The 15549-nt window shown below is 35.8% G+C and overlaps 1 protein-coding gene across 1 annotated transcript; it reads right to left on the reverse strand.

Moving 5' to 3' along the window:
• Positions 1 to 1579: 1579 nt before the first annotated feature.
• On the reverse strand, positions 1580 to 2177 carry LOC118018882 (keratin-associated protein 25-1). The gene has a single exon (XM_035017683.1). It carries the CDS (start codon positions 1883 to 1885, stop codon positions 1580 to 1582), a length of 306 nt encoding a protein of 101 aa, XP_034873574.1. The 5' UTR covers positions 1886 to 2177.
• Between the last annotated feature and the right edge of the window lie 13372 nt (positions 2178 to 15549).

Here is a 15549-nt window from a genome sequence, read left to right on the forward strand (position 1 = left end):
AAGAAAGAAAGAAAGAAAGAAAGAAAGAAAGAAAGAAAGAAAGAAAGGAAGGAAAAAGCCATAGAGGAGGCTAAGTTTTAGGCTAGAAAACTTGTTACAATCTATATATGTTATATATCAAACACACACACGCACACACACACACACATATATAATTTAGAGAAATTTAATATGTTGAGGACATTTCCTACCATCTACATAGGAAATAAGACTCCCAAAGAGGACATAAGTGTGTGTACCATTAAAATTAGTCAGCATCCTAGAGAGAACGGTGGGCTGTGGCTGAGACAGAGAAGAAATAGTTTTGTTTGCAGTTTAGACTTGGCAGTTTTAGAGTTGAAGGTCATGGTTGCCAAGTTAGTGACAACTTGTGGGAGGCTTCTAGATTAGTCATTACCTAAATGAAAAAGGCTATAGATAATATGGAGAATAAAGGAAAGTCTTTGGAATCCAACTTAACTGGGTCTTTGGGCAAGTTGCTTGCCCTATTGGACTTTTTTTATCTGTAAAAATGGGGAAAATAATACGTTTTCATAGTTGTCTTCATAGGAGATTATGTAGTGGTATGGTGGCATATTGAAAGTATTAGTATGGTAGATGTGAGAAGGTGCTTGTAGGAAGAGCAAGTTCTCACTGAGTACATGAAAGAACTGAAGTAATTAGTTACATACATATATAAAAGTGAGAAATAAGTTCCAAGTAACAGTGTTCTCTATGTAAGAATAGAGTGGGGGGAAGCTCTTGCTAAATTTAATTCAAGAGGAAAACATAATATGCTTTCCATTGTTCAGAATTAAAATTTATGTAACCCCTTTGTGGTTTATCCCATTAGGCAAGGTGAACATTGTAACTTGCTCTGTTCCATGATATGTTAAAAGACATATAGCAAGTTGGTGGATGATTCTCTGTCTTCCCTCTGCCTCTACTGGCAATATTTCCTATAGTCAAGGCTCTCTACTCCTGAATCCCAAAATGAGAATGATTTTGGAGATGGAATAATGAATGTGTATGAGTGATAAATAAACCATTGCAATTTCAAGCTTCTGGAATTTTTAAGTTCTTGATTACTGTGATAAAACACAATATGTTCTGACTGAAGAACCTTCAAAATTCCGTTTAAGTGTTAGAAAATGCAGATGCACACTTAATGTTCAAGTGGTATGACATATTCTGTCAGGACCTTAAAGTATCTATCTTGTTTGCTTTTTTCAGACACTCTTTTTTTCTTTAAATATATTTTGTTTAGTATAACTAAAAGGCTTTAACTTTACGAAGGACGATAAAGAATTTAAAAAGTAGTTTTCTGAATTATTTGAAGTAACTTTATTTAGAGATAACCATGAAAACTTTCTTTTTGCTTAAGAACATGTTAATGACATAGAAATCAAGAAGCCTGATAGCAAAAATATTCTAGTGAATAAGCAAACAATTAAAATCACTTAGAATCTGATCAAGTAAGAATATCGGTTAAAACAGTAACTGAACTAAAAGCACAATTATCCAGCAGCCTAAGAATGATCCATCAACCTAAAGATTATATTTTTTACAAAGCTCTCTAGCAAGATGCTAGAATGACAATTCAGCATGATCTTCTAATAAATGGAGTTTGCCAAGTCCCAAAGGAGCAAGCTGGTTGGAAACTTTTGTATATGTAGAGAACAGGTTGAAACCTACTAGACACATAGTCCAGGGGCCTGAAGCTGCTGAACACATAACTGAGAGGTTGACAGTCATAGGAGAGATATCTCAAAGGAGGGCAGGCACTGGACACAAAATTCAGTGGTCGATACCCACAGAAGATGAAGTTCTGTGGTTGACAGCCATAAGAGAAGTGGTTCTGCAGGTGGAAACGACTGGACAAACAGTTCTGATGTCTATTATACATTGATGGTTGACAGGAACTAGAGAGATAAGAACTAATGGGAAAAAAACTGATTCCTCTGCAGGGCCAGGAGGCACAGTATGTAGTGGAAGGATAGCAGAAAGTTTCATAGGTTGTGGGCCCACAGCTGGATTTTGGTAGCTGGAAGGGGTTTACCACATGTCTTCAAGAAGTTTTCCAGAAGCCATGTTCTGTTTTGGCTGGGCAAGGAGAGACTATCACCACAGTTCATACCAGCAGTGTAGAAATTAGTAGATGAGGTAACAGGAACATGGCAGTGACTCCCAAGAGAGGGAGAACCATAGTTTCCAGGAGAGCAAATGTTGGATGACATGGTAGAATTTGAAGTAAAGAGTTCAGATAAGCAGTGAAGAGTACCTTGTCTAAATCTGCATGAAACTAGACCACATTGCTTATATACCTTGGTGGTATATGCCCAGACTCTCCTCCTACACATATTTTAAATAAGTTAGCATCATAACATTTCATTAGTTCATTGTTGTGCTGCCTAGGAAGATGACTTCCCACTCTTCCATAAAATAAGCCCAGTTTACATGTCCTATGTATTTGCCATCTTAATCTTTTCCTTGTTATCAGGCTTGAGAATTTATGATGCAATCACCTGTGTACTTTACCTGTTTTGCTTCTGTTCCCACCCCTCAATAATGCTTGATTAAAAGGAGTTCATTTGAAGAGATGTTTACCCCAGTCTTTATCCATAAGAAAAAACACAGGAGGGCATAATCTTCATCTTTGAAGAAGAAACCTAATGTTGCAATACTTGGAGGAAGTATTTAATGTCCTGAAATAGATCCTATATATCAAAACTTACTGGATTTTCCAGATGGAAAACCTCATACTATTCCATATTTCAATACTCAGCTGAAAATCTAATTATGTGGTGGTGTTCTCTGTGTATTTGTCCTGACAGTCAATTTCAGTTAAGCATCTTAGAGTACATTTTTAAAGAGCTTCACCCTGACAACTTGATATTCTTCATGTTTAAAAGTTGGGTTTGATTTCCAAAAACTGAAGAAATGTATGTGATATTCCTACATAGTAACACTGATGACATACTTGGTTTTACTAGCAAAAATATCATCCATGTCTGTTGGTGGCATTCAACTAAGAAGATAAACATGATATCAAAAGTCATCACCTTGTATACTTGCATTCCAGAATTAATGGATGTCTTCACCTGAGATAATTTACTAAGACACCTCAGTCTTCATACAATTAAAGTGAACAAAGATTAAGAAATATTTTAGTGTCGGGTGCCTGGGTGGCTATTTGGTTAAGCGACTGCCTTTGGCTCAGGTCATGATCCTGGAATCCCAGGATCAAGTCCCGCATCGGGCTCCCTGCTCAGCAGGGAGTCTGCTTCTCCCTCTGACCCTCCACCCTCTCATCCTCTCTCTCTATCATTCTCTCTCTCTCAATAAATAAATAAAAATCTTTAATAAAAAAAGAAATATTTTAGTGTCACATGAAGAAAGATGTTTAAATAGTTCTTACTTGGATACCATGTAAGGAACTATCTCTGGGCCTTATTTTGGATTGTTCCCCAAAGATGTGAGTTAATCCTTACAGATATTGATTTCCTTGGGTCAGTAGTCATCCAGAACCAGAAATATTTCTTTTCAAGCTACTACTGAGGTCAAAGATGATGGAGTTGGGACTAACTGGAGAAAGGTAAATATTCCAAGCAGCAATTTGGTGATCCTTTTGGTGGATGCTTTCCTATCACACTACAGCCCCAGTTCCTTTGGGGAACATGGCCTTGGGGAGGCATGGTGGCATCAGTAGCCATGAAGTCACTTCCCCTCTGCACGATCTTCTTGTCCCACCAATACCCATTGTCCCTGTATTATCCATTGAAGAGTCTAGAAGACGGATTCATTTTTTTTTCCCCCTGAGGAAAGATATTTTACAATGCTTATAGCTTTTCAAGTAAAAGTAAGGAGATCTCATACACCCATGCAAGCATGCATAGGAAAAGGGGATGATTATGAGCACATTTGTGATATATATTTTTTAAATGTTTTATTTTTAAAAAACATCACAGAAAGCATGACCTTGGTGCAGATGGAATGTTCAGGTCTCTCTCCTGAATTTCAACTTTTTTTCTTTTGTTTCAGGTAGTGGAGAAAGAAATATTTGATGTTTCATGTGGGGAACTTTCCAAATCAGTATACCGCATTCTTCCTCACAGAAAACCTCAGATGACTTCCCATTAGTGTGAGTCCTGTTACTGGTAAAAATAACAGAGGATATTGAGTCATCAAGAGTTGAGAGTTTGAGAAGTCTTTTTGATAAATTCCTTATCTCCTCTAAGAGCTTTAAGCCTTTACAGATAAATGAAATCTCTTAAACTCTTATTTGCTTCCAAAAAAGATTCTTCCTCTCACCTTGATAACTCCTAACCAAAATAGTTTTTTGTGTGTCACACCTAAGATTCATGATTTACTTCAAGATTCTCTTTACTTCTTTTGTTCCTTGCAAAGTTCAAAAAGAAGTGATAACCCACTAGTCTATAAAATCTCTTCCTCAGCATGTAGGCATGCTGCATATGAGTTTCAAAAAGATAACTAAAATCTTTCTTTTTGTCCATAGTAAAAATAGATTTGGTCTTTATAGAACTGCTATTGAAATGTATTTGATAACTGGGACATGGCTGAGGCTACAGTTATCAAGCTGAATGTGACCCCATCATTAATCATCAGTAAATAAAATGTAAGTTAGACGCAAGACGTGGAACTGAGAGAAGCCTGGTATCACCAACTCTTCATCGCATTTTTATGACAAATACAGGAGAGTACAATACACAAACCTAGCTGACATGTGTCCTAACTTATTATTTGTAATTCCTCTTGATGTCTACAGAGACTTTCTTCAAGTTTGTTACATCTCTATACAACCTCAAGAGCCTGAAATAGAAAAAAAATACTGAGAAATTCTATCTTTTGTTAGAAATGATTGATTGAAGATATGATGAAATAACACAAAATAATGAAAATCACATCGAGAGTTTCTCATTCTCACATAATAGTCAATTAACACTTTCAATTAATTAACAAAATCTTATTTAGAGTCTGTAAGTCTAATACAACCTCCATTTTTTCCTTTAGAGTTCATTAGAGTGAACTATTTTCATTAGAGTTTCATTAGAGTCCATTATTCTGCTCCACAACACCCATATTTCAGTTTTATTTAAATATTCAAAATGTCCTAAGCCCTGCTTTTTAAATCTCAAAGAATGCACAAGCTTTTCCTCTCTAGGACACCCTTCTCTAGTGTGCCTTCTGGGGATGATGGTACATTCTGTACAGCAGATCCAGAATCACTGTCTCAAAGGTATTTCTAAGTAAAAAGATATTTTTACTCACTTCCATGTATGATGTCTTTAACATGCCATTTGATTTCCCCCATGTTAATATAAAAGTTCGAAGTCATTTTCATATTGACCTAATTGTCCTGGTTGTGTGCAGAGGTAGGGAAATACTCCACTGTCTCAATTCCTCACTTGTCCTTTCTTAGAAATACTGTTCTTGTCATATGTATATCAACTTAGCCCAGAACAAATAATGTTCACTCAAGGATTTAGTAACTCTATCCAGGATATCACCACATTTTAATAAAATAGCATAATAATTCTAATGTATACAGTAGGCAAATAATATGAACTATGAGTCATATCTGGAAGATAAATGCTCCCTAAGACCATTTTCTTCATTTTGCTTTCCTTCGTTCTTTTCCTTCCCTCTACAGAATTTTATTTTCAAATTAGCTAATGCACTTATAATATTGAATCTATTTGCTTAAAGCCTCTCTATCCTTTAAACTTTGACTTGCTCAAGGTCAGAGACTGTCTCATTCATGCCAACATCACGAGTTGCCAGTTTCTTGAACACAGTAGATGATCAATAAACATTTTTGAATGCCAAATAAATCACATATTCTTTGAACTGAGATAAGATTTCTTTCTAATCTCAGATACTTATTTGACGTCTTGCCTTTGATGACTTTTCTTTCTTTTTTAGTCAAGTTTAGCATCCTCAGTGGAGTTCTTGATTTCATTTCTCAAAATTTTCTCTCATGTACTTTCCCATCTGAGTTAGTGAAAAATTATCTACCTGGTTTCTTAAGCCAAAGATCAGCACATCAACCTTGATTCTTCCTTTCCCTTACCACTTACAAACAATAAGCAAGTGCTGAGTTTCTTTTTTCTAAGTAGATCTCAACTGCGTCTGCTTCTATCCATGTATCTGCTTTCTCATTTCAGTTTTTCCAAGCTGTCATCATTCCCACAATTCCACAACTTACTTACCTGCTTCCCCTCCTTATCCTTCTAATTTGTTCCTTACACTATGGTCATAGTGGTATTTACTTATTTGTTCTCTAATACTTTCCCTTTCTTTAGCTCTAAATATCTCATCTATATAGCTTTCCTTCATTCTGAAGGATTTCTTTTATTTCTTGCAAGGGAGCTATACTGGTGATAAATTAACTCAGTTTTGTATCTGATCAAGTCTCTCTCCTTCATTTTGAAAATTAATTTTGCTGTATCCAGACTTCTAGGTTGGTCCGTTTTTTCTTCAATACTTTAAAAATTTCACTCTACCCTTTTCTTGCTTGCACAGCATCAGAAGAGAAGTCTGATGTAATTCATATTCTTGTTCTTTTATAGGTTTTTCTTCCCTCTGGCCTCTTTTAAGATTTTCTCTTTTTATTTTTTTAATTAAATTAATTAATTAATTAATTAATTTTGCAGATTAAGTATATGTCTAAGGTGTAGATGTTCTGGCATTTATCTGGAATATGTTCTCTGAGCTTCCTCAATCTGTGGTTTAGTGTCTTATCATTACTTTAGGGGAATTCTCAGTCATTATTGCTTCATATAATTCTTCTATTCCTTTCTCTCTTTCTTCTGGCATTTTCATTACATGTGTGTTATACTTTTTATAATTGTTCCACAGCAACAACTTCCAAGTTTGTTATATGACAGACTGGAAACTGGAAGTCCAGAATAATATTTTTAGAACTAGTGTAATTATCTTATTTAAAACATTAATAATTTTTTAAATTTCCTGGAATACAGTGAAAAATGTACATTCCAAGACCTTGAATAGTCTCCGCCTTGTCTTCCTCCACAAGCTCACATTCTACTGTCCTCTTGTTCCTCAACACTCTGGCCACACCAATCTCCTCTCACCTCTTGAACATACCAACTGGTGCTGGCACATAGTGTTTCCTATTCCTGCACTATGCTCCCCTCTGCTCTTTGTACAGCTGCTTCCTTTTAACTTTCCAGGTGTTAGGACTTCACTACGCAGAGAGGATTTCATGGCCCATCCAATCTCCTTGGCAACCCCTCTATCCGATTTTCACATTCTCTATAACTGAGCTTAATTTCTTTCATAATACTTATTATGAGTTCTAATTATACATTCAATTATTTATTTTTAAGTTCATTGATCATCAACTTTACTAGATGTCAAGGTCCATCAGAGCAGGAATCAGTCCTATTTGCTCACTGCTGTATTACCATAAATACAATAGTACATGTCACATAGTTGCTAGCCAATAGATGTGTTTTGAATATAGCAATGAATGGAGAAAGGCATCTCTTCTTTTAAAAAAATCTCTGTAATTTACTTTATAAATCTATAGAACTGAAAAAATAATTTATATGAGTAATTGATTCATATGAAGTATGTACATAGCAAGTAAGTATGGACATAGCAAAGTGATCTGAATGTTCTAGGGGATGACTGTAGCATTGCAAGACAGAGGCTTCCAGTAAATTGAAGAGTATTTCACAGACGAAATGTGCTTTTTATATTTATTATCTAATAACATTTTCCATATCAGCTTATATTTTGTAAATGGGAATGGAAAGAATCATTTCAAAATGGATGGATGATTGAATTAGGGACATATTTCCTATGTTTACAAAGCATATTTATCATTTGTATAGACTCAGCCATTCAATTATGTTGGATTTCAATTCTCAGTACTGTTGCTATTTGATTTTTTCCTCCTTTTTTTTTCCTCTTTGGGTACGAGCAACAAAATCGAAATTCACTGATAAATCAAACTGTCAACAGAGTGATGTTAGCATTCAGCTACACATAAAAAGAGAAATAATACTGTTTTGAATTCAAATTTGGACCCTCTCCTTATTAGTAATGAGATCTTAGGCTAGAGGTTTAATCTTGCTGAGTCTGTTTCTTCATCAGTAAGGCAGAGGTAAGACTTCTCAATTTGTGACAAAGATTAGGGTTAATATTTATAAAATGCCTGGCACTAGAAATGTGGAATAAATGATATATCTTTTTTCTATAATTTTACTTCCTTCTCTAATTTTTCTATAAATCATCAACATTGCATAAGGCAATTGACATAACCCAAGGGAATAACTAGACATAAAGTAAGGTACAGCAGAACAAGAACATTTGGAATTCAAGTAAATGATTGCAAAACAGGACGTAAGTTCTAGAACAGACGGTTGTGGATTTGAATTTCAACTCTTCCTTGAAACGTTATACACACACACACACACACACACACACACTTAGGCAACTTGCAACTCTAAAGACTTCATAGAAAAGGACTTCTCTGCTGATCTCTTTCCCTGCTCAATATTGTTAAAAAAACAAGGATATGTTTACCTAAGATTTGGAGAGGGTTAAATTTCTTTTAATGGGAATATAGGAAGATTTTGGAGTTATCCATCACTCCAAATAAGAGCAGAATGAGGAAATGCAAAGGAGCTGATTTGAGAAAGAGATGTGAAAAATGTATGGTTAAATGAGCCACCATGTGACCAATCTTCACAGGAATATCATTAACTCATTTTGGCAAGTAGTGAAGGGCTGTGTATAGCTTCTGGGTGGATGATGAGCAAACTAGTGGCAGTAGGAACAGTAATCAGCTAGGACAATAATCCCCAGGGAATTAGTAGAAATAGCAGGATGGTGCAGGATTTTCATAAATCAGAGAAAAGGCAAGAATTAGAGTCAATTATAGCCGAATATGGGAGGACAAAATTCTGTCCCCTACTGGAGCTCTGAACGTATTTCTTTTCGTGAGTTTGTAAAGTTAGGAAAGACCTCAATACATCATCTTGTTTGTTCATTTTATTTAGTGTTTTTTTTTTCTCTGTTTCATTATGGATTGTTTCTACTGCTATGTCTTAAAATTTATTACTATTTTTTTTCTACAGTGTCTAATCTTCTGTTTCCAGCATTAGAAAAGATATATTTCCTGCGTCACCCATTTGCTAGATTAGTCAATTGTCTCTCCTTAAAAAAAATTCTCTAAACATTAATGTAAGAAGGGTAGAGTATGTCATTAGTTACAACAGCTTTCACTGTATTTCTACCTCAGCCATTGTAATTTTTATCTCTGCAAGTTTCATTTGGGTTTTATTTATATATCTCACGTCTCTATTTAACGCAAACAATCTTTCCTCTAATTTCTTAAACATATGGATTACAGGTACACTAACTGTTTTAGCATTCTTGTCTAATAATTCTGTAATTTGTGTCATTTTTTGGTAGTTTTGATTGATTTATCTTTCTCTTTTATTATAGGTCTTATTTTCCTGTTTTGCATGTCTAGTAAATTTTTTTAAGATTTTATGTATTTATTTACTGTATTTACTTTAGAGAGAGAGTGCCTGGATGGCTGTCGGTAAAGCACTGGACTCTTGACTTCAGCTCAGGTAGTGATCTCAGGGTTGTGAGATTGAGCCCTGCATAGGGCTCTGAGTCTGCTTGAGATTCTCTCTCTCTCCTCTGCCCCTGAATATTCTCCCCCACTTTGTTCAGGTGATCCCTGAAGCTTCATGCCGTGTTCCCACATGCATACACTGATCAGTAAGCTTCCATTTTGGCTTTGCTGTATGCTCTGCAGATCTCTGGAACTTTCTTTTTGTTTAATGCTTCTCCTCTCTTTTAGGGATCACTGCCCTTTTTGCCTACTGTGCAATGTATTGAAAACCCATGTTTCAATATTTTTCCTGGTATTATGGTTATTTTAATGGAAGAATAAATGCTGTCCCCGTTACTCCATCTTGGCTGGAAGCAAAAGTCCAAATTATCTCATCTGAACCCCTGCTTTCATATAGATAAATAATACATAAAGAAATCAATTTACCTTCTTTTTGAATATATTTAAATATAGATCTCATACTTTGTAGCCTCTTATAGTGATATTTCCCCTTGCTGTAAAGTTCTTGTTTATCCCTAATAATCATCATTCCTGTTTTATTTTAAGGCTTTTTTTTTTTTTCACATATGGTCATTTTGAACAAAAGGAACAATTTCTCAGGATACTTTTCATAAAAAAGAAGTAAGTCAGGTTCCACTTTAGGCCAAACAAGCCCCACATTTTAAACTATATACATAAGTATTTTTAAATATTTTAAGCACTTTAAAATAAACACACACAAACACACACATGCATTATTCTCGAACAGTTCCTTTTTTTTCCCAAGTAAAATAAGTAGCAATGCTCTACCAAGGGTCTCTTGGAAGGCGGAATCTGAAAGGAATATAATTTCTTAGATAACAAATATTTAATTCCCTATGAATATAATCCAGAATGATATTACCGCCATATAATTCTACATATGCATTCTGTGGTGACCTATGTTCTTGAAAATTTTCTCTGTTTTTTCATGAAGGTCCCTATTCAATATGTCAAACATGATATCTCATCAAGCATCAAAAACCAATAAGCAATTATGATGTAAGTGTAAATTTACTATTAAGAATGCCTTGGTGAGTCTTACCTGAGCAACACCTTTTTAAGACCAAATGCCCAATGAATCTGCAAGTTTAAATGTGACATGCTTATGTGGAATATATATATATTTCCCACAAGGAACATGCAAGATATAACTGGAGCCTCTTCTCATTCCAGAAAGTAAGAAATGCTCAAAAACAAAAGTAAACTAAACAATCAAAGGGTATGTCAAAGACACACAAAGCCAACTGAAAGAGCTCTTCATGACCAACACTGGAACAATTCAAATAACAAAATAAATAACATTAGATTATATCCCAAAGTATAAAATAAATAGGTGTGTATCCATGCTGATGTAAATCAATCATTGTATAAATAAAAAGTAGGGGAGAATAGACAAATCTCCTATGCAGAAAGATTCCAAGTAATATATGTACATACTTCTCCTTTAAAGTAGTGGAACATAACTTCCACTTAAGTATGGACTACACATAGTGACTTCCTTTCAAAGAGGACAGTTTAGATAGGGGGAAAAGCAAGTTCTTTACAGAGGAGAATCCTTAAAAACAGTACTTCAGCCAAGTGATCAAGGTTAATATTAATAATGATAAGTCATATTGATTGTATGTACTCTTGATATGGAAAGTTACATCTGTGGTGTTTCTCCTTAAAATCCATAATCCCAGTCTAATCCTGAGAAAAAAATGTCAGGCAAATCCAAGTTGAGAACATTCTACAAAATTCCTGATCAGTACTCCTCAAAACTCTCAAGGGCATCAAAAACAAGAAAAATTTGAGAAACTGTCACAACCAAGAGTAGCCTAAGGAGACATGATGATTAAATATAGTGTGATATCCTGAATGGGATCCTAGAACATAAAAAGAATGTTAGGTAAAAATAAGGAAGTCTGAGTAAAGTACGCATTTAACTTCGTGATAATAAGTCAACATCAGTTCATTAATGGGGACAAATGTAAATACCAATGCAAGCTGTTATTAATGGAGAGGTTACTATATGTGAAGTGTGTGGCTTTCTGTATTACCTTTATCATTTTTCTGTAAATCTGAAACAATTCTAAAATAATAGATTTATTTAAAATGCAAACCTCAGGCTAAATTCTTTACTACTGAAAAATCAGAGATTTGTTTATTTCATTTCTTTATCAGTTTATGCCATAGGCTTTGAGGATTTCTTTTGTCAAATAAGCTACCATTTAATAACTTACATTGTGGTACCATTCAGATACCAAAATAAAGCACTTTCTCATATTTGCCTTATTTAATTTTTGTAGCAGCTTTCAGAGGCAGGATGGCAGGTTTGTTTCCCTGATGAGAAGATAAATTTAAAAATGCATTCAAATTTGTCCAAGTCACAGAGTTATTAAGAAGCAAAGCTGAGTCTTTAAGCCAGCTCTTCTGAACTCTTACCCATATTTCCCTCAAGAACAACTAAACCATTGTTAAAGATGATTTTTTTCCTTTGACTATGGTCAGAAAGCAAAATAATATGTTACCATACTGTTTGGCATATTAAATAGCACCTTTTAGCCTGAAAAACAACGATGATTATATACTTTCTTAGGTGATGCCCCAATATTACTCTACTCACATTCTAGCAATAAGAATGGAACAACTGATTGTAGCTTCGCTTATACTTTCTCAGGAATACCATGGATTTCATGGTGAGAAACCTTGTTTTTAAGTTCCCAACATACCACCCAGCTGTATCCAAGCAGAGAAGAATTTAACATTTGTAACAATTCATGGTTCTATTTGTGATGGATGGACAGTAGATGTAAATACACCATTGGAGGGTATATTTCAATGTCTTCGCGAGTTTTGGAAGCTCTTACTTCAAAAAACACATGATTTCCTACTTTTTAACTGATTATAGAAAATGAAGGCATTGCCAGAAAGTCTAAATGGGACTCTCGTGACATCACTCTTTACCAACACATGTGACTAATTTACCCATACTAGTGAACAAAACACTGAGGAAAAATGTAACCATCTGTACATAATATATACTCTTCTGTCAAATTCTATTTCTATGTAAACTCCCAGAATGCATACTCTTTAGTAACTGGTATAATTTACTTTGTAAATAACTTGAGCACATTTTTCCCAGTTGCAGAAGAGTTTATGGAATTTCAACACATACTAATTTATTCTGAGGGATTTATACATATATTTTATTCAATAATCACTGATGGCTCTTTCACACCCACACCCACCATGTTTGTTTAGCAGTGTTTATGCTTTTAATCACAGTGGCCACTTGGAGACTCATCAACAAGATTACCCAACTTTAATTACCTGCCATCTTTGAGAGTCATGATCAAATAAAATAAACCCCAAGTACTGTCCTCCTCACTGGAAGCCTGTGAACTACCATTGAATGAAGTTTAATCCCTTCTGGTCCTATGCCCATGAGAGCCTCAGAATTAGGGTTAGAGAGTGACTTTAATCAGAGTAGTTCATAAATGATTTAAAAAAATATGTAGGATGACCAACATCCGAAAGAATCCAAAGAAAATGATACAGCATAGTAACTGACACAACTTTGAAATGAATAAAACTGAATACAACCATGAACAAGTCAAAAAATCACTCAGGTTACATTTGCCATTCTTTATCCAGTGGACAAGTCCTCTCATTAATTAAAAACATTAAAAATTCACTATAATCAACAAATGAATATTAGCAAAAGCCATATTTACAGTACATGAGAAAGCTCAGTTAGCAGGAGTTAAAGCAAATCTTTTCTCACATGCTAGAAAACATGCAAACAAAAACTGAGTTAGAGATTGTAATCTCCAGGAGCATCTTGAAATAACTGGTTCCAAAAAGAAAGAAAAAAAATCTATTGATCTATCTATCACCTATCTATCTTCAGACGAGTTTTATAAGTAATAGATGGAAAGACATTTTTAGCAAAAAATCTCAACCTTAATATTGACTCTGCTTAACCAAACTTACTGGAAGATAAGTGATGCCAGGTGCTTCAGATGGCACACAAGCTTTAGAAGTTACCAGATACATAGGTCAGAGGTCTAAAGTTACAGGAAAATAAAGTTAGTGGTTGGCCACAGCACTAAATCAATGATTCCAACAACAGAGTCATAGATCAAAGGGAAGCCACTACCAGATATATAGTTGGAGACCTAGAAGACACAGGAGAGAGAGGTCAGCGGGTGGCCACTATTAATTGGGACCTCGGTCATCTGGTGTATGTTGGTGTATTGGTTCACAATCTCCTCAGGAGCTTCCCAGGTATAATCTAAAACTGGGCCCCAAACTCAGAGGGCAGAAAGAGGCACAACATCCAGATTGGTAGGTGTCAGGTTTAATAAGCAAGAGAACTTACTGACCAGGTTTGTGTTGGGCAATTACAAGATGAGTAGATTCTCTGCACCCGCCCACAAAATTTTAAGTTTATATAGAGGTTTTAATTGAGTTCAGTCACATATACCCTCTAGATAGTCTCAACACCACATTTCTATATCAAGGCTGTCCTTGGGGCAGCTTCTGGGAGTAGGGAAAGCAAGCAGAACGCACATTCCAAGAACGGGGGAGAGGGTGAGGGGCCTCCAATTTCCTGGATCTAGCTCACAGATCAACTGGCAGTCATGTCTTCTTGATGAACTTCCCCCAGCACTCTACCCCTCTATAATGTCTCATGCTCCTCTCTTCTGCCATGTGCCCTGAGCTGGTAGCAAGGGGTTTCACTAGCTTGGAGATGGCTCATTTGGTGGTTATCTGGCTGTATTAGAGACAGAGGTCACAGTAACAATACAGGTTCAGGCAAGACAAAACACAGGTTAAGACAATAATTCTCAAACTTAGTGACAATTTTTCTGCCATAAGCCTCATGATCCAAACCATTGATTTATTAAATTCTGTAGGCTGGGGATCAGATCACTCAGGGATTTTATTTGTGTTTTTATATGATTTAATAAAGATAACACATTAACAAACTCATCAGGTATAAACACACCACACTCTGGATAGTCGCAGAAATGCAAGGAGGCAGTGATAATGTCCAGGGCCATTCTATTTTGGAGGACAGCTTTTCTCTTAAAGACATTTCAGTGTTCAATAAGGACACGCTTTGTTGGCTATCAGTCAAGCGTTGCTGGATAAATTTGGTAAGGGCTATAACATTCTCCAAGCCAATGGAGGGAACAAAGGTGGCAGCAAAATGATTTTACCAATGAGAATTAGAATATGTCCATATGGCCTTGAGGAGAAGGAGGTTGACGGCTTTAGGAACTTGAATTGGTTGTATATATTGTACATGTTAATCAGGGGAGGTAACACTGTCAGTCATGAGGAGATGGGGATGGGATATGCCAGACCAGAATTCCCACCTTTTGCCTCTTTTAATGGTGTTTGTTTTACTTCAGGTATAATGTTTCAACAAACCTGGTTTGCAGTGGGACAGTGGGATCCCAGTGGAAATTCAGTAGTACCCTTTCTTCCAGAGGCACAAAAGTAGCTCACCCATCCCAGTGGGATGTCCCATCATGAATTCTAGTAGATGATTCCTTTCCCAGGTGTAATGGGGCTTGGTGTTTTCAGCACATAGCACGTTGATCCATCGAGAGAGTCAGGGCAGTGGCTATTTGCTACCATTTCCATATCTTTATGGTCCTGGGTGCTTTAGCAGGAGTCGCCTGTCTGGCATATGGGACAACAGGCCTACTGGTTGATCATTCAAATGTATCAAAGCCTGGGATAGTACTTTAGTCCACCCAGCTGAAGTGGTTTTACCTGTTAATAATTTAATCTGCTGTGTGTGTGTGTGTGTGTGTGTGTTTAAGTAATCTCTACACCCAAAGTGGGGCTTAAACTTACAACCCCAAGTTCAAGAGTTACACACTCCACTGACTGAACCAGTCAGGTGCCCCTTAATC

The sequence above is a fragment of the Mirounga leonina genome, unplaced genomic scaffold (assembly GCF_011800145.1).
Source record: "Mirounga leonina isolate KUSES-001 unplaced genomic scaffold, KU_Mleo_1.0 Mir_172, whole genome shotgun sequence".
NCBI classification, from domain to species: Eukaryota; Metazoa; Chordata; class Mammalia; order Carnivora; family Phocidae; genus Mirounga; species Mirounga leonina.

Coding starts and splice junctions, on each gene's coding strand:
- LOC118018882 (XM_035017683.1), bottom strand. CDS start 1,885: ATGTATAATAGACATCAGAACTGTTTGTCCAGTCGTTTCCACCTGCAG.